Below are 17,423 nucleotides of genomic sequence, written 5' to 3' on the forward strand. Positions count from 1 at the left end.
CCACATATTTGGATTAGCCTCCGCCCCGTCCTCAGGCCCGCAGTCCAGTAATACTGTACCCAGGAGCCTCCTCCAAGTTGTCTTCCTCAGTCAGGGAAGGCAGAGAGCACAGCTTCTTAGCCAGTAAGCCTGGCATTCTTCTAGGCCCGGCTGTGTGAACTGCCGTCACCAGATCTTCCGCTGCCCATCGCCATGCCCTAACTTCTTGCCTCTCCCTGCTTCATTCATTCCAGGCCCTGTCCACCCAGCAGGCTCGGATCCCTCCTATTCTACATACCACATCCTCTCAATTCAGCCTCCCCTCCTCACCCTAGCCAAACTTCCCCTCAGAAGAAAGCAGCCGCTTCCTTTAGCCCTGCCCACCTCTTGGGCCTACCCAGGTCTGCCCTCTGTGTGGCTCCAAGGCTGGGCTCCCTTCCAGAGCCCCCAGGGCTTTCTCCAGTTTGACCTCCCCACGGCATTGTTTGCTGGGCACTGACCATCCCCTCCTTCCCCACCCCTCCCCACCATCCAGTCACGTGTGTGGACTCCGCACCTGCCTGGGATGGTCGCCACCTCTGACCGTCCTTCTCCAATGTTCCTTACCACCCGGAGTGAGCTCCGTGCTTGGTTACCTTTGGTGACTGTGTCCTCCATTGTGGCACTGGGACCCTCGTTAGCCTCCCAGCTCTTAGTCCCCAGCCCTGCTGTTTGCCCGGCTTCAGCCCGGGCTGGTATGTACACACGCATTTCAGGGTACCCACCTGTCAAGCTATTGCCAGGGGTCTGGTGTGGGTGTCGTTCCAGCACCAGGCAGGGAGGTGGGTGGGGCTGTTCCCATGAATGTGGTGTGGGCCCCACCCTGGAGAGCTAGAGTGGAACTGGGGAGTGGACACTATTCAAATCCATCATCTTTACCGTCAGGTAGAAAGCAGTCTGCAACCCAGATAGCACCGTTAGGAAGCTCTTGGGTGCCTCAAACTCCATTCTAAAACCAAAAGCAGGGGCACTGGGTGGCTCGGTGGGTTAAAGCCTCTGCCTTCCGCTCAGGTCATGATCCCAGAGTCCTGGGATCGAGCCCTACAATGGGCTCTCTGCTCAGCGGGGAGCCTGCTTCCCCCCCCCACCCCTGCCTGCCTCTCTGTCTACTTGTGATCTCTGCCTGTCAAAAAAAAAAAAATATTTAAAACCAAAAGCAAATCCCACTTTGCCTTTCTGAGCTGACTTGGCTTCTTCTGTTAACGGCATTGCTGTCTGAGTCTGGGACTGTAGCTGGGTACTTTAAATGTCCTCATAGCTGCTTTACCTACAATAGGTGTTCAACAAAGACTTGTGTGGGGAAGACTTAAAGTCTGTCCTATTCATCTGCTCAGTTCATCTGCTCAGAGGGACCTATGCAGCTTTGTTTCTTTCTTTCTTTTTAAGATTTATTTATTTTAGAGAGCATGCACAAGGGGGAAGGGGACGGGGACAGAGAATCTCAAGCAGACTCCATGCTGAGTGTGGAGCCCTGTTTGGGGCTCGATCTCAAGACCCTGAGATCACGACATGAGCCAAAACCAGGAGTCAGACCTTACCCACTGCACTACCCAGGCATCCCCCATGGGGCTTTCTATCCCGGCCAGTGCCCCCCGCCTTTCTCCCATACCACCTGGTGCCTCCCTGCATCCTGTTCTGATCTTGAAGGTTTGTTGAAGTGCTTACCTCCCTCCTGACAGGGAGCTCCCCATCTCTCCTGATCAAAGAGGACCCCTGGCAGATGCCTGGCACACAGCAGACACCAGATAAATAATTATTAGATGAAGAAGCAATGAATCTTTGTATCTTACTGCTGGCCAAGTTGTAGGCACAGAGGGAAGGGGACTTGAATAGCATGAGTGGACTTTAAGAGAATTTGGTCCATATAAGCCTATCTTGTCGCTAGCCCACAGTCCGCCCCTCCTGATTAGTACCGAGATGCTAATTAAATCTGATTAGATTTACGGAGATGCTGTTGACTCGTGCTGCCTCCGTGTGGGGCTGGGACCTGGTGCGCCTCCAGGCTGCCTCCAGCGAAGGGGCTGAGATGTGAGGTCTCCATAGTGTGCTGCTGACACACCTGATGGGGTCCTCACCCACTTCTGAGCCTCCTTACTTGGGAAGAAGCACCCGGAAATGGTGATGGGCTCTGTTTCATCCCGCAAGCCCAGGGATCTTTGCAGGGGGCGGGGGTATGGAGGTGGCATTGGAGTTGGGGCTGCCGCTCCGGGTAACAGGTGGCCCAGTTGCAGGCGGGCTCTGACCTGTCCCCCACCCCCCACTCGGGGTGCCGGGCAGCCCGCTCAGCCTCGCCTTCCCTGTTCTGTCCGCAGGCCGCCCGGCGCCCCGAGGAGGCCGCTGAGCCCCGGGCCATGGTCCCGTCCCGCCGGCCGTGGAACCTGGGAGCCACGCCCTCGCTGCGCGGCCTGTGGAGAGTGGGCCGGGCCGGAGAGCCCGAGCCCGAGCCCGGGATGGCTCGCCCCGCCCCCGCCAGCCCGGCCGCCCGCCCTTTCCCATACACCGGCCCGGGGAGGTTGAGAACTGGTGAGTCCGCATTTTTAAAATGCCTCTTTATTTCCCTTCCTTCCTCCAGATAGCAGAGATGAGGCCGGGCTTTCTCGCAAGTTCCTAGGCTCAGTCAGAGCTGTCAGGTAATTACAGGGTGCCTGGCAGCCCGCGGGCCAGCGCGGAGTCGCAGTCGGGGCGTCAATCTCGCCCGCGCTCTTACCCCGCGCCCGCCCGCCCGTAAAGAGAGGTCCCGGACGCCGAGTTAAACTTCAACGCGGTCGCTGGAGCAGGGGGACAACGCCGCCCAAACCACGCGCTCTCCACCCGGCCGGGCGCGGGGCGCTCCGGGCGGCACGTCCTTGGTCCCTGGCCGAGCGCTGGCGGTCTCCCTCTGGTTTCTGCCCGCGGCTGGTAAACAAGGTAGGTGAAGTGACTGCCCGGTCCCCTGCGCGGGCGCTGACACCTGATCGCGACCGGCCGGCCCGCGGGGGGCACGAGGAGCCGACCGAGGCCACCCCAGAGCTGGGGTGCCCTGCGCTTGGTTTCAGGTCGGCTCTTGTAGAGGTCCCGACGCAGGTGGGCAGTGAAGGAGTCCCTGAGTGCAGGCTCCCGCTGTCCCCCTGGGGGAGCTGTCAACACCAGCTCTCCTTTCTGGGTCATGTCCCCTGGCACCTCACACGCCAAGAAGTGAGTGGCACATCTGATTTCCGGTGCCGGCTGGATCATCGGGTCTGGGGGGCTGCCCCATGACTGTCTCCTGAGCTGAGCTTGGGCAAGTCTTCCAGAAGTGTGGAGGAAGAGAGGGGTGTTCAGTCAAGGTGTGTTGAGGGGTTTGCTGTCTGTTATTCCTGACCTACAGAGAAAGGGGTTTAGGTTACCAGCCTGTCTGAGCTAGCAGAGTCCCTCTGGGCCATCAGACTTAAGTCCCCCTGCTGGCCCCCGTACAGAAGGGGAAACTGAGGCCCAGAGAGGGCATACAGCAAATTTCTCTTCAATCCCCTCTCTCCCACCACACAGTGGTGGCTGTCAGCGTGATACCCCCCAAAGTCTCTGCAGGGGACAAGTGAGGCTGGGGATGGCCCTGAGGTCTCTGGGAAAAGCTTGGGCTTTTGGGTCAGGTAGCCTCAATTGTCTGGAAGGGATAATGATGGCCTCTGCTCCACAGGTTTTCCTAAGGATTACAGATGTGATATATGAATTAGTATTGCTGTTCTGGTTTAAAAAAAAAGAGAGAGAGAAAGAAAGACAGAAAGGAAGGAAGGAAAGAAGGGGAAAAAACAAGCAAAAGACAAAAACATGTTCCTTTGGAAAATGAAAAAAAAATCACTCAAACCTAAAAAACTAAAAAAAATTGAAAAAAAAACTAAAAAAAAACTCCATAAAAAGCACAGAAAAATATAAAAAATAAAATAAAAATCACCTATAAGGTTGCTAGTGGACATTTTATAAAGTTCCTTCCGATCTTGTGTATGTGGGCATGCACGCATATTGATCTATTAAATGAGTATGAGGAAGATCATATGACCATGCAGGCTTATCCACTTTTACAATTTAAGACAAAGGTCAAATGAAATCCCTTGGGTGAAATGCTAAGCAGAGTGCCTAACACTGAGTAGGGTGTCAGCCAGCTTGGTCACTCCTGGCCTCTCTGCCCCCACCCCGTCTCTCACCTCTGCCTTCAGAATGCTGGCTAGCCCATGGGATGGCAGGACTGGCTCAGTGTGACCCTGGGTGCGTTAGTCTCCCCCTCGGCTGTGGTCCTAAGGGCCTGCATCCGTGGCCGCTTTCTCTGTGTCTGGCACAGAGTGAGCACATTATGTGTGTCGTTCATTGTAACCCTCAGCCCAGGACTCTGAGCTTGGCTCCTTAGTCCATAGTGTTGGCAAGGAAACTGAGGATCAGGCAGGGCAGGAAGGCCCTGGATGGGGGTTGAGGTGGGGAGCACGGGATATCTATACCAAGGTCAGCTCTCTCTCCTGTCCAGTGAGGGCGGCAATGTGTCAGAGGCTCAAGGGAATATGCTTTAGCTGGTCCCAAATGTGCTTTTGGAGCCTGCCCTGCTTGCTGTTTAGGAAGGCAGGGGAGAAAGTGCCCCCTAGAGGCGGCCTTGGTAATAAAGCCACGGCCCTGGAGTGCACCTCCCGGGAAGACGGGCGCAGCCAGGTTGGCATCGGCTTCCCTTTGCTGCTCTCTGGAGAGGGTGTGAGCAAGTGCCAGCCCCAGAGGCCACTGTGGAGGGCTGGGAGCACCCCCTCCCCTGCCCCAGAGGTCTCAGGTGCCTTCCTCAAGAGAAGCTCTGGGTGGCTTTCTGGAAGAAAGAGCACACACAGCCCCTGCCTGGTGCCAGGCCTTCCTTCCGAGTAGGTCAGGCGTGTGAGGGCGTGTGAGTCCCTCTTGGCCGCGCCTGGGCTGGCCCAGACGATGGGGAAGCAGAGCTCAGCGGCGGCCCTAGCCAGGGGTCCTGGCCAGCAGCCTTCAGCCAGGGGCCTAGCATCTCACCTGTGTTCTCTGTCCTGGGACAGGGCGTGGAAGAGACACCCCAGTCAGCAGTGACGAGGACTCCGTTGCCCGGAGCGCAGCCCGCCCGGCCCTAGCACAGTGCCGAGCCCTCAGCGTGGACTGGGCTGGCCCTGGGAGCCCTCACAGGCTCTACCTGACCGTGCAGGTAAGCACTGGGGCCTTCTGAGAGGTGACGGGCCGAGCCAGGCTGTGCGTCTTACTCTGTGAGCTTCTGCAGCTGGGTCTCCAGCAGGCTGTCTGGGGAAGGAAGTCCTGACAGGGGGGCCTTGAGTCTCTTTGCTGAGCTCCTGGCGCCACGTCCGCCCCGAGCCCGCGTGGATGGAGCAATTTGCTTTATTAGGTTATCTCTGGGAAAATCTCACAGGAGATGACAGAAACTTTTCAGCCACACCCTGGCTGAGGTGTTAAAGTGAGAAATGTGGGACCTTTGCTGAGAAGCTACTAGGAAAACAGGCAGGTTTGGGAGTAGCTGTTAATTCCCATTCGAGCACGGTTGTCCGCGGGGCGATACTTGTATTTCGTATTTGACGTGGGAATCCAAAGCTAGACAGAGGAGTTTTGCCAGAATTTGGGCTCTTTTCTCTTGCAGTTATCATCAAGTGATTTTTCAAAAGACAAATTTTATGTATATTTGTGTATTTGGTCGTAGAGATAATACACAACGATAGTACTAATAACTATTATTTATTGGACATGGACTTTGTACCAGGCACTGGGGCCATGTGTTGTATATCTCACATCAGTACTCCGCAATCTCAAGACCCGGTTACTGTTTTATCTGAGTTGTAGGAATGAAGTAATGGAGGCTCAGAGAGGTTAAGTAACTTGCTACTGGTCACACAGCAACCCGGGATCTGAATAGCTAAACACAATGAGCTTTCTAACATACAGTGGAAAGAATTCACACAGGGATGTGATATTTAGAAACCGGATGCTTCCTTTAGCCTTGTATCTTGGAGAAATACACTATTGAGAGTTGGGTGTTTATGTATTTTTCCTATGTAACCACTTACTTATATTTATACAATTTTATTATTTATTTGTACACACTGTCCTGTGACTAGCTCTTTCAAACCTCAACAGTAAATCTTGGTGATTTCTTTCTGCTTGTCCATATACAAAGAACTCCCTCATTCTTTTAAACTGCGGCAAAGTATTCTGCTTCAGGGTTTACCATAAATGATCTGTCAGTCCTCGGTATCCTTTCTGATTGCCGTGAACTCCTTAAATATCTCTGCATGCACACAGCTACAGCTTGGAGCAATGTCAGAACAGTGCAGGTGCTGCACTTCTTAAATGAATACGTTTGCTAATGTGTTTACAGAGCACCCCGTGCCAGGTGCTGGCCCTTTCCAAAGCAGAGAAATAGACCTGACTGTCTGCACGAAGGACCAGAGTTATTTCAGGGTTTTGTGTTGCGAAGACCCCCTGCCCAGGAAGGATGGTACAGGAGAGGGCTCAAGTTGAAGGGACACGGGCAAATGGGGGGGCAGGACGGAGTACGGGAAACCCAGGTGCCCTGGGAGGGCATAACCTCCCTCATGCAGATGGAAGTTGTGAGCAAGGCTGGCCTGCAACCCCGAGTCCTGATCTGAGCATGGCCTAGGGTCTCATGTTGCTTCAGAGCTTCCCGGCCCTTCTTGTGTGGTTCATGGGCAAACTGAACCAAACGGTCCTTCTTTTATCTTTCGGTCTGCAAGAAAAGCAAGTCTGGTGTGGGAACAGTTAAAGAAACCAGAGAACCCATTTTTTCCCCCTCTGACTTGAGCCATTGGTAGTTAAATTGGGAGGTGGTCAGAAACCGGCCGCCTGGAATGGGGTGGTGGCTGCCTTCTTGAATTTTGATTATGGGGTGTTGAGTTGTGGTTGCTGCCGAGTCCTGGGGTCAGCAGATCTGCTGCGATTCTCTGAGAAGCTCCTGTCAGCAACCAGTTTGGATGTTGGTGCCCTTCTGGGCCCCTTTATGTTTATGGGTGCTCTGAGGTCGGGGCTGTGGGGCTGAAGGAGGGACCCAGGCACTGGGGGGTGACCTGGTAGGCTTAGGGAACCGCCCCCCATCCCAGCCTCTCTAGTAGTTAGACCCTGGGATGCTCCCTCTGGAGGCGCTGCAGGAACCAACCCCCTCCCCTGCCCTGGGGTGAGGAGTGTGGGGGGCCGGCTGCCCTTCCTGTGGCTTGGCCAACAGACCAGAAATAGTGTGACCTTTGCTCTGGTCGGCAATTGGAAACCCCCAGCTGCTGCCATCGCCGCCACCGCTGACAAGCCGGCTCGGGATGGTGTGGCAGTTGGTCACAGGGTGGGGAACAATTAAATTCAGGGGGAGTTTTCCTATGTACAGGAGATTTTGCTCGCCACCCTTCCTTCTCAAACAGAACATGAGGCCGAGAGGGAGTCAGACATGGTGAACACCGAGGCTGCTTATGTGGCCTTTCTCTTTCTTTTCTCTGTTTTTTGGATTTGGGGTTACAAAATAATAATACTTAAAAAATAACAAGGAGGCGTACAGAAAGAATATAATGCTAAGGGCTACCTGGTCTCAGGTTCTGACTGTGCGCCAGCCGCTCTGAGAACTTGGCACGAGTTCCTACAGCTTACCCTTCACGCCAGCCGCGTCGGGAGGCTGATAACGTTTCTGTTTTGAGAATGGGGAAAATGAAGCTTCAGGGAAGGGAAGTAACTCGCCCAGAGCCACACAGCTCCCCTGAGGCACAGCCAGGCTTCACACCTGGCACTTTCTGACTCCAGACTCAGCATTCTTTTATTAAAAAAAAAAAAGGTTTGTTTTTAAAGATTTTATTTATGTATTTGACAGAGAGAAAGAGATCACAAGTAGGCAGAGAGACAGGCAGAGAGAGAGGAAGGGAAGCAGGCTCCCCGCTGAGCAGAGAGGCCCATGTGGGTCCCATCCGGGATCATGACCTGAGCCGAAGGCAGAGGCTTTAACCCACTGAACCACCCAGGTGCCCTAAAAAATTTTTTTTAATTTTATTGACATTCAATTATTAACATATTATTAGTTTCAGAGATAGAGTTCAGTGATTCATCGGTTGTATGAAACCCCGAGTGCTCATTCCATTCCATGCCCTCCTTTGTGCCCACCACCCAGTGCCCCCGTTTCCCCTCCACCCCCCCACAGCAACCCTAGTTTGTTTCCTGTAGTTAAGAGTCTCTTATGGTTTGCCTCCCTCTCTGATTTTGTCTTATTTGATTTTTCCCTCCCTTCCTCTATGATCCTATGTTTTGTTTCTTAAATTCTACATATCAGTGAGATCATATGATAATTGTCTTTCTCTGACTTATTCTGCTTAGCATAATACCCTCTAGTTTCATCCATGTCACTGCAAATGGTAAGATCTCATTTTTCTGGATGGCTGAGTAATGGTCCATTATATGTATAAGCACCAGATCTTTCTCCACTCATCTGTCGATTGACATCTGGGCTCTTTCCACAGTCGCTATTGTGGACATCGCTGCTATAAACATTGGGGTGCATGCCCCTTTGGATCACTGTATTTGTAACTTAGGGGTAAATACCCAGTAGTGCGATTGCTGAGTCATAGAGTAGCTCTATTTTCAACTTTTTGAGAAAACTCTATTCTCTTTTCCAGAGTGGCTGCATCAGCTTGCATTCCCACCAGCAGTGTAAGAGGGTTCCCCTTTCTTGGGGCATTCTTTCAAACAGAGCATTTGTTTTTCGTTTCAAATACCGCAGGCACAAAGACACGCAAAAATGTGTCTGTAGAGGTGCCTGTCTGGCTTAGTCAGAAGAGCATGCAACTCTTGATCTTGGGGTTGTGAGTTTGAGCCCCATGTTGGGTGTAGAGATTACTTAAATAAAACTTAAAAAAATAAAATAAAATGTATCTGTAATCCCCTTCCCAGATAATTTCTGTTGACATTCAAAAATAAAACAGAACAATGTAGATGCTTATAAGGCTAAAAATACAAATGCTAAGAAGAGGTTCAAAATGAATGTAAAGGTTCCTTTCCCTTCTTCCCGTATTCTCATGGTTAAGTTTCTTTTTACTCACCCAAAAGTTTAAATGAGGCACGTTTCTCCTCCTAGCTGCCGTATCACCTGACCTCCCAGAGACAACCATTGTCTATATAGTTCCCCAGATTTTTTTTTTTTTGAGGCCTGTTGAATTGTCTCATCAAATGGGATTGCACACTATATGTGGTTCTGTGGCTTGCTTTGGATGTCTTTGTGAGCTATAGGTGATTTTCTCTGGATGATTCTTTCTGTCTTTCCCCCCTTCTCTCCCAGCCTGTCCACTGGCCTGTTCTACCTCAGCCTTCTTTGCCTCGGTTTCTCCTTGACCAGGAGATGGGAGGGAGCACGGCCTTCCCCTGCTCGTGTGGATCTGTGTGCCCCCGCTTGGCAATCCCAAACTGGTGCTGTCTGTAGGTGGGGGCAGCTGACATCATGGGGGGGAGTTACCCTGAGATTGTGGGGTGCCTGGTGGGGCTGGACAGCCCTGTAAATAGTGGGGCCATGGGCCTGAAGCAAGCAGGCCGCTGCCCCAGTGGCTCACTGCCCGCAGAGCCTGCAGGGACAGCCCAGCGAGCTTCCCGTGAGAACATCCAAGTGCCCACGAACCTTGTTTGCTGATGCAGATGGCCGGCTGCCAATAGGAGCTAAGAAAAATATGCCACCACTGTCTTGTCGTTGGCATCAGGACATATTTCTTCCAGACCCCAGGCCTCGTTGTCCTCACCCACTCACACAGCAAGGGATGGATCCCTGGGCCCGGGGTGCTCACCGGCTCCAGGAGCACACTGTCTTCAGGCTCGGGGGGCCCCCTCCACACTGCAGGCCCCTTCACGTGAGGATTCTGGTTGTGTCTTGGCAGCAAGCCCTGCTGGACAAGGGGTGCGAGAACAAGAGTCAGGGGACGAAAGAAGAGAAGCTCCCGAAGAGGCAGGCGCCGGCCCCCAGGCGGGACCGGGAGGCCCAGGAAGCTGGTGGCACCATGAATGTAGAGAAAACAGGTAAAGCAGGCCTGCCCGCCAACCTGGAACAGCCCCCGCTAAAGCTGGCCCTGGAGGGGAGGCTGCTGTGGCATTTGAGCGGTCCCCACATTGCTGTCCTCGTCACTTGGAGGAGGCCCGGCCGAGTCCTGGCCACCTGGACATGAACTCAGAGACCCCCAGCCTGCCTGCCCCTATTCCAGGGATGCCCCTCTCCCGGTGCCACCAGAGCCCCATCCAGGGATGAGAGGCCTGTGTGGGCTGGGGTTGACTTTCCCTGCATTTTGTCTTTCCCCCAGTGCCCGTCAAAAGCAGGCCAACGGTGGCAGCCTCAAAGATGCCACAGCCTGTAGACAGAGGCCGGAACCCATCTCCTTTCTCTGCGGACCCATCGGGGACCCAGGGGCTCTAGTAGGGCTTTACCCTACTGCCACAAGGCCGGGGTAGAGGAGCTGGTGGCTACCTTCTTCTCTGTCCAGGATGACTGGTTCTGGAAGATTCTATGGGCCTCCTTCGTGGGGTTCCCTGGCAGGAAACCTGAGCCCAGCAATAATTGGGAAAAAAGCATCCTCAAAGAGCCAAAGGGGACGGCCAAGAATGTGTGGAGAAAAAGCTTTCTCTTACCTTCTTCCTCCAGTCACTAGGGGTTGATTGGTGTTTCTGTCAGTTCTGTTTTCTGCCACTCCCTTGTCCGGGGTTGTCCCAGAGCAGCGGTCGCCTGTCTGGCATTCAGGGGCTGGTGCCGGGGTCTGTCTGAGGTGTAGGCAGACCGGCCTTGGGAATGGGTGCACTGTCCAGCCAGTCAGGTCAGCTCTCCGAGAGAGAGACCAGCTCCTGTGAAGAGTGGGTACTGAGTCTTGTCAGTGCGGCCAGGGCCGGCCCTCCGTGTCCCTGTGGCTGGGTGGCTGTGAGAGGCAGTGTGCAGGCAGGGTCTCCGACACAAGCTCCCTTGTGACAACTTGCACTGACAGCTGACTCACTAAGAGAGGTAGGCAGCCTTCTCCGCGGGAAGGCCCCTCAGTTCCTTGTCCCCAAGGGCCCCTTTGATCTCCCCTCTCCCTCCTCCTCTGACTTCCCTTAGCTTCTTCAAGGTCTTTTCTCCCCTAGCAAGTGCTCTCCAGGCCCTGTTTCAGCATCCCTGGCTGTGCCCCTGTGCTGAGGTCAGGACAAACCCACACTCCGGGGGTGTCTCAGAACCTTCTCAAGTGCCCTGGATGAGAAAAACAATTTCATGTCTCATCCCAGCCCTGTGGCCCGTTGGATGACACTCATTTCTATCCATCCCTCATGGAATCCGGGCTCCTTTTCCAAGGTTGCCTCTTTGGGCAAGGATCGGTGTCCCCATTTTGAGAGGAGGAACCCAGGGTGGCAGAACTAGCTCCCGGGACCTGGAGTCTAGAGTGTTCCCTACCTCACCACAGCAGTCTGCACAGGGCCAAGGGCTGTGCTGGTCACATGCTGCTCACGGCATCCCTGTTGCAGGCCTGGAAGCATCCATCTGACCTCACTCTCTCTAGAACAGAGAGCAGAAGCTTGGCCAAGTGTGTGTGATACCCCTGCTGCGTCACATGCAGGCCCCACGGCCAGGGTCACGAGCCAGGCCGGATGAGCCTGCTCCAGCCCTCCGGGAGTCTCGAGTCATAGCTGTTCCAAGGGACGGGGAGAAAGGGAACAGCCAGCCCGTGTGTGCTTCGCCTGTTCTCTTGAGAGTGGGACCTGAGCGTCCTCAGGGTCCAGCCTCCTGGGGACAGGTCCGAGACATCCCGCCCAGCCCGGAAGCTTTGTTGTGGCTTCTCTGAAGTCTCAGTGAGCGTAAGTGCGCTTGCTGCCTCCGGGCGGTGGAAGCTGCCAGCAGGGGTGTGCGCAGAGCCCCTGGGCGTCCTGCCTCTCAGCTGTGGCTCCTGGGGTGTAGCGTGGGGGAGCCCAGAACCCCTGCCGTTCTCAGAGTGGAGACCCGGAATCAGCAGATGCCACTTGTCACACTAAACTCTGGGTCGCTTCTTTCTGCCTCCTGGGGCTTTGGCCGGGTCCCCGACTGGGATACCGAAGGGAGAGGCAAATCTCCGGCCCTCACAGCCTCTCCTTTGCCCCACCCTGCACACCCCCAGCTCCTCGCAGAGACGGTGGCCATTCTTGGTGTCCTCCAAGCAAGCTATGACACACATCCCAGGACCCATTGGCAGGTCATGGCCCTTGATTCTGTGTCTTTGTCCTTCCGTCCATCTGTCTGTCTCTCTCCTGCTCCTGGTGACAGGACAGTGGAAGGCCGTGGGAGGAGAACTCAGGCCGAGCCACTGTCCTCCTCCCCCCCCCCCCCCCCCCCCCCGGTATTTATCACTTCCTCCTGCCTGTGTGGTCCCTGTCTTCAGCGCAGGCGTCGGCCCCATAGCGGGCCGGCAGTGTTCCTGCTCACGTGCTGTGTCTGTGTCCGTGTGTCCTGGTCTGGCTGTCCCTTGCACCTGCACACCCTCCCCTCGCCTCTTCTCTATGTGCCAGTGACCACTCCCTGCCGAGGTCAGGTGACAAGCTGGGGAGCCTCTGCCTCTCTTCTGTACTCTAGGGGGGCTTAGGATTTAAGGAAATCGTATTCTCCCAAGAACAGGGTTTTCCAGGGAAAGAACCCCAGACTCTTCATCAGCTGTGGCCAGAAGCCATGTCTTTCTCAGCTGCGATTCCTTGCAGCCTGGCCACAGAGAGGGGATGGCCCGTCAGACCTAGGGCATGTGCTTTGAGGGGTGTAAGGTGAAAGTTGCTTTCCTAAGTCCTGATCCAGGCAATTCTGTCTCGCAGAAGATGCTCACGGACGTGGCTTCCTCTAGGGCAGGCCCCGGAGCCCCTGGCTCACCCCCAACCTTGCTGCTACTGTCCCTGTCCCCTGTCCCACTGGCTTGTATCCCTGCCCCATCCCCGATGGTCTGCCCCGCCCCGATGGGCCCAGCACCTCAGCCAGGGTGGGTCCTCTCCATCCTGCTGATTGGCCACTACTTTGCTCATAGGTGGGCGGCTCTTTGGCAGCGGGAGGTGCTCGAGCCTGGGGGGGCCACCAGGTGTGGCCCCCATGGTGCATAGGATGGTGGAGGCCATGTCCCAGCTGCAGGAGGAGAAAGCCCGATTGCAGGAGGAGCTGGCAGCCGTGCAGGAGAGGCTGGCCCTCCGAGACAGTGACCAGCAAGCCACCTCCACCCAGCCGCAGAACCAGGTACCTGGGGAGGATGGGATGGGCAGACGCCACTGCCCACCATGGAGCAGGTCAGAGGACACTGCTCGGGGCCCCTGGAACCAAGCCACCGGGCCACTGGCATGATGGACAGATAGGGTCCCCTCCCTTGGCTCAGGAACACTTGAGAGGGCAAGGTGGCAAGAAACAGAGGCCTGGGTCTCCCCTCCTGTTCCTCCTTGTGCCCCATTCCTCCTGCTTCCCAGAAATGCAGACCATGAGTGCAGGTGTGTGGGGAGCTGGGACAGACAGGGATGTTTCCACTCTGCAGCCGGGGCAGAGTCCACCCCGTCTGGCTACTGGGCAGTCCGAATGGACAGAACTCACTGCGGAGGTCACCCCAGGGAAAACTGGGAGGAAAGGAGAGGCTGGTGTGAGTGCACATGGGAGGAGGAGCTCTTGGGTCCACAGAAGCTGGGAGAACCTCAGATGTGGTCTGGCAAACACCATCTCCTTCCTTGGCTGGCCAGAGAAATGCATGCAGACTCTGAGCCACGTGCCCTCTGGGGCTGACCATGGGCTCTCCTCCCCCACCTGCACATGGGCCCTGAGGCCCCTTTCCAGGAGCTCAGCTCCCCACCGCCCTGGTCAGCATCTGTCTTTTGTATCTGTCCGACCTTCCCCACTTTCCCAAAGCCCCCCACCTTGTCTCTATGTCATCTCTGCCTCAGATCTGTGCCCTGAACTCAGGGCCCAGGGCTTTCTGTTGAGAGGCCTGCCCTCAGGTGGAGCCAAGCTCTTCCTCTGTGGTGACCCAGCCTGCGGACCTTCTGCTTGGGGGAACATCACTGAGTACCGTGAGTTGTTCTTGGTTCTAGGGAGTAGCAGATTACCTTTAGGCACTTTCTCAACGCAGCATTTCCCCCCCGCGCAGCAGTGACTCCTCTTCTCAAAAGCTGTCTGTTCTGACCCCCTGCCCCTTGGGGAGTTGGGCGGGCCTCCTTGGGGCATCCCTACTGCTCCGGGGCTCCCTCTGAGACACTGATGCCATTGTTTGCTGCCTCTGGGCCTGTCTGCCTCATTTTCGAGGGCTCCTCTAGGCAGGGTCACACACCAGCTTTGTGTTTCTTTGCCTCCTGTATCACCCTTCTGCTCCCGCCCTCAGATGTTTGCGGAGTACCTGGTATGCGCTGGGCACCAGGCTAACCCTTGGGGACATCCAGATGAGCGGGCGCGCCCTGGCCTACAGAGGCTGCGGTCTAGCATCTTGGGGAAGGCAGACATTTGTTACATGCTCCCATGTTAAGTTAGAAGAGTAATAAGGGCTCTGCAGGTGGGCACACACAGGGCATAAGGGCTTGTACCAGAGTCCTCTGTCTGGGACATCAGGACCTCAAGGAGGTCAGGTACAGCCTCCTTGAGAAAGTAGGGCTAGAGCTAAGGTCTGGCACAAAGCAGCGGAAGTGGGTTCTGAGCTGAGAATCAGCCTGTGCAAAGGGACTGTGGCAGGAGGAGCAAGATGAGTACAGGGGCAGAACCACGGTTTGGTTAGCCCTGTGGGCCTGGGGGCTGGTCTAGGGCTCACACCCTGCAGGACATACCTGGCCCGTGGCAGGAACTTAGCAGCAGTTCTTCTTTCCCTGTCCTGGCACTTTATTTTTGAAAAAGTTTTTTTCTTTAAAGGGCTTTACTGAAATATAATTCATATACCATAAAATTCACCCCTTTATGGTGTACAATTTAAAGATCTTAAGTATATTAAGACAGTGATTTGACCATCACCACCATCTAATTTCAGAACATCTTCATCTCCCTAAAAAGGCCTATTTCGTTACTCTCCTTTTTCCTGCCCCCACAACCTCTGGCAACCAGGGATCTGCTTTCTGTTTGTATGAATTTGCCTTTCCTGAACATTTCATAGAAATGAAATCATAACAATACGTGGCCTTTCGTAACTTTATTTTATTTTATTTTAAAGGTTTTATTTATTTATTTGACAGAGATCACAAGTAGGCAGAGAGAGAGAGAAGGGGGAAGCAGGCTCCCTGCTGAGCAGAGAGCCTGATGCAGGACTTGATCCCAGGATCCTGAGATCATAACCTGAGTCGAGAGCAGAGGCTTAACCCACTAAGCCACCCAGGTGCCCCCTTTCGTAACTTTAAACAAATTAAAATTTTTTTTTCTTCTTTTACTTTTTAAATTTTTTTGTAAAGATTTTAATTTATTTATTTGAGAGAGAGAGTGAGCACAAGTCAGGGGTTGGGAGGAAGAAGAAGATTCCCTGCTGGGCAGGGAGCCCAATGGAGGGCAGGGCTCGATCCCCAGACCCTGAGATCATGACCTGAGCTGTAGGCAGACGCTTAACAGACTGAGCCACCCAGGCGCCCCATTTAGCAAAATCTCCTTACTTTTTACAGGGGAAGTTGAAGGTGAAGCATCTCAGCCTTCCTGGTGTCTTTGTGCCCCGGCCTTCCAGACCTTCCCAGCCCCTGTCCTCTCCTACCCCCGGCTTCCCTGGATGACTGGGAGAATTCCAAACAGTTCCTCCTCTTTGCTCGAGTCTGATCCTTAAACTTCCTCACTGAGAGTTCCTAACTGGAAATTTCAGGGGATGTCCCTGAAGCTCTAGGTCTCTAGGCTCCTCTTCAGAGGGTCCAACTCTGTGGCGCTCTGTCCTACCACACGGGCCAGGAGCTGGGTTCAAATCCTCTCTCTGGGCACTGATACTCAGTTAGCTGTGTGACCTTGGGCTGGTTAATTACCGCTCTGCACCTCAGTTCCTCCATCTGTAAAATGGACTCACAGCATCTGATGAGATGGGCCAATAGTGCTGGTGCTGCTGTGACCACTACCGTCTTTACTGGGAAGAGCTTGGATTTGAAATCACACAAACAAGGTTCTAGTCCTGGCGGGGCCGAGCGCTAGCTGGGCGGCTGTAGAAGTCACCGCCTCCCTGAGCCTTCGTTTACCATTCTCTGAACGGGGGCTCATCCATGTCGCTTCATGGTTACCGGACAGATCAGTCACGAGACAGACGGAAAAGCGGACGACAGACTGGAAAGCGCTGTGCCTTGTGAGGTATCACTTCTGCTGCTCTGCTGTCCTGTCGGCCTCACTGGGGTTTCACCCACATCGACCTTCCTGCCCTTCTCAGTGTTGCTCAAACAAGAAAAGAAATGGGGGACGCTCTGCCTCACGCTCACGGTGCCTTGTTCCCAGCCTTACCTCGACTTACCTTCTGAAAGTGGCTGCCTTCCCACAGTGCTCTTCCTGAAAGGCAGTGTAGCCCTGGCAGTTGAGTTCGAGGGCCCCCTGGGGGTCCCCACAGACCCGAGTTTCAATCTGACATCCTCTGCTTAGTGATCAGGTGACCTTGAACGAGTTGTTTAACTAAGGCTTAGCTTCATCTCTTGGAATCTCCGTTTTCTTCCTGGACAGTGGGGATAAGAATGGTATCTACCTCACAGAATTGGGGGGTTCAAAGTGATGATCTTAGGGAGCCCCCGTGCCCTACAGACCAAGCTGACTCAGTAAAGGGGGCTGCCATTATCCCGCTGGGACCTGGGCTTGTGTGGCTGTGGGAGTCTTTGGTGGCATCACCATGATCAATGTCATGGCGACATGTGAATTTCCCGGGAGCCCACCGTGCTCCTTGTGGGGAGCAGTCAGACCAAAGGTCTTCGGTCTTCGGGCTCTGGCTGACCTAGGCCACAGAGGCCACCGGTCTTGACCTGGCAACCAACATGTGGCTGCGGCCGGTCTGGATGACTGTCCCCAAGTCTGAATTACTGTCCCCAGTGTTGGCAACAACAGCCCCAGGCCACATTCTGGCAGCCTCGAACTCCCTCTCCTTTGTGGATGTCCCTGGAGCAGTGGCCTCTGCACTCCCAAGGCTGTTGCCCGCGGTCCACGTGGCCACACTGCACTCCCCTCTCTTTGCCCCTGAACCTCAAGATAGAACCTTAAGAAACTGTGCTCAGAGGCTGCAGACTGGCAGACTACAGCCACCAAGTGCGTCTTGTTTGCCTGTTTTGTTTCTTTTTTTTTTTAAACCATTAAAAACATTGTGATAAATACATGTAACATAACATTTACCATGTCAGCCTTTTTGAGGTGTATAATTCAGGGTGTGAATACATTCACACTGCTCTGCAGCCCACACCACCATCCGTGCCCAGAACTCTTTTCCCCTTGCAGACCTACTACCTACTCCCGCACCCTCTCCCCGAGCCCCTGCCCCCCACCGTTCCACTCTCTGCCTCGACGAATG

At 54.5% G+C, this 17,423-nt stretch overlaps 1 protein-coding gene across 8 annotated transcripts in view; it reads left to right on the plus strand.

The window, feature by feature from the left end:
* KIFC3 (kinesin family member C3) overlaps positions 1-17,423 on the plus strand; it is a 53,625-nt gene that overhangs the window by 17,735 nt on the left and 18,467 nt on the right. For 4 of the 8 annotated variants that reach the window (XM_045987383.1, XM_045987385.1, XM_045987379.1 and 1 more), the window contains 5 exons: positions 2,331-2,541; positions 5,028-5,170; positions 9,879-10,017; positions 12,993-13,195; positions 16,172-16,231. In XM_045987383.1, the coding sequence (XP_045843339.1) occupies positions 2,370-2,541; positions 5,028-5,170; positions 9,879-10,017; positions 12,993-13,195; positions 16,172-16,231 (717 nt within the window). In that variant the 5' untranslated portion in view covers positions 2,331-2,369. The other 4 variants (XM_045987387.1, XM_045987384.1, XM_045987386.1 and 1 more) reach the window with 3 other exon arrangements.

This window comes from Meles meles, chromosome 19 (genome assembly GCF_922984935.1).
Source record: "Meles meles chromosome 19, mMelMel3.1 paternal haplotype, whole genome shotgun sequence".
NCBI classification, from domain to species: Eukaryota; Metazoa; Chordata; class Mammalia; order Carnivora; family Mustelidae; genus Meles; species Meles meles.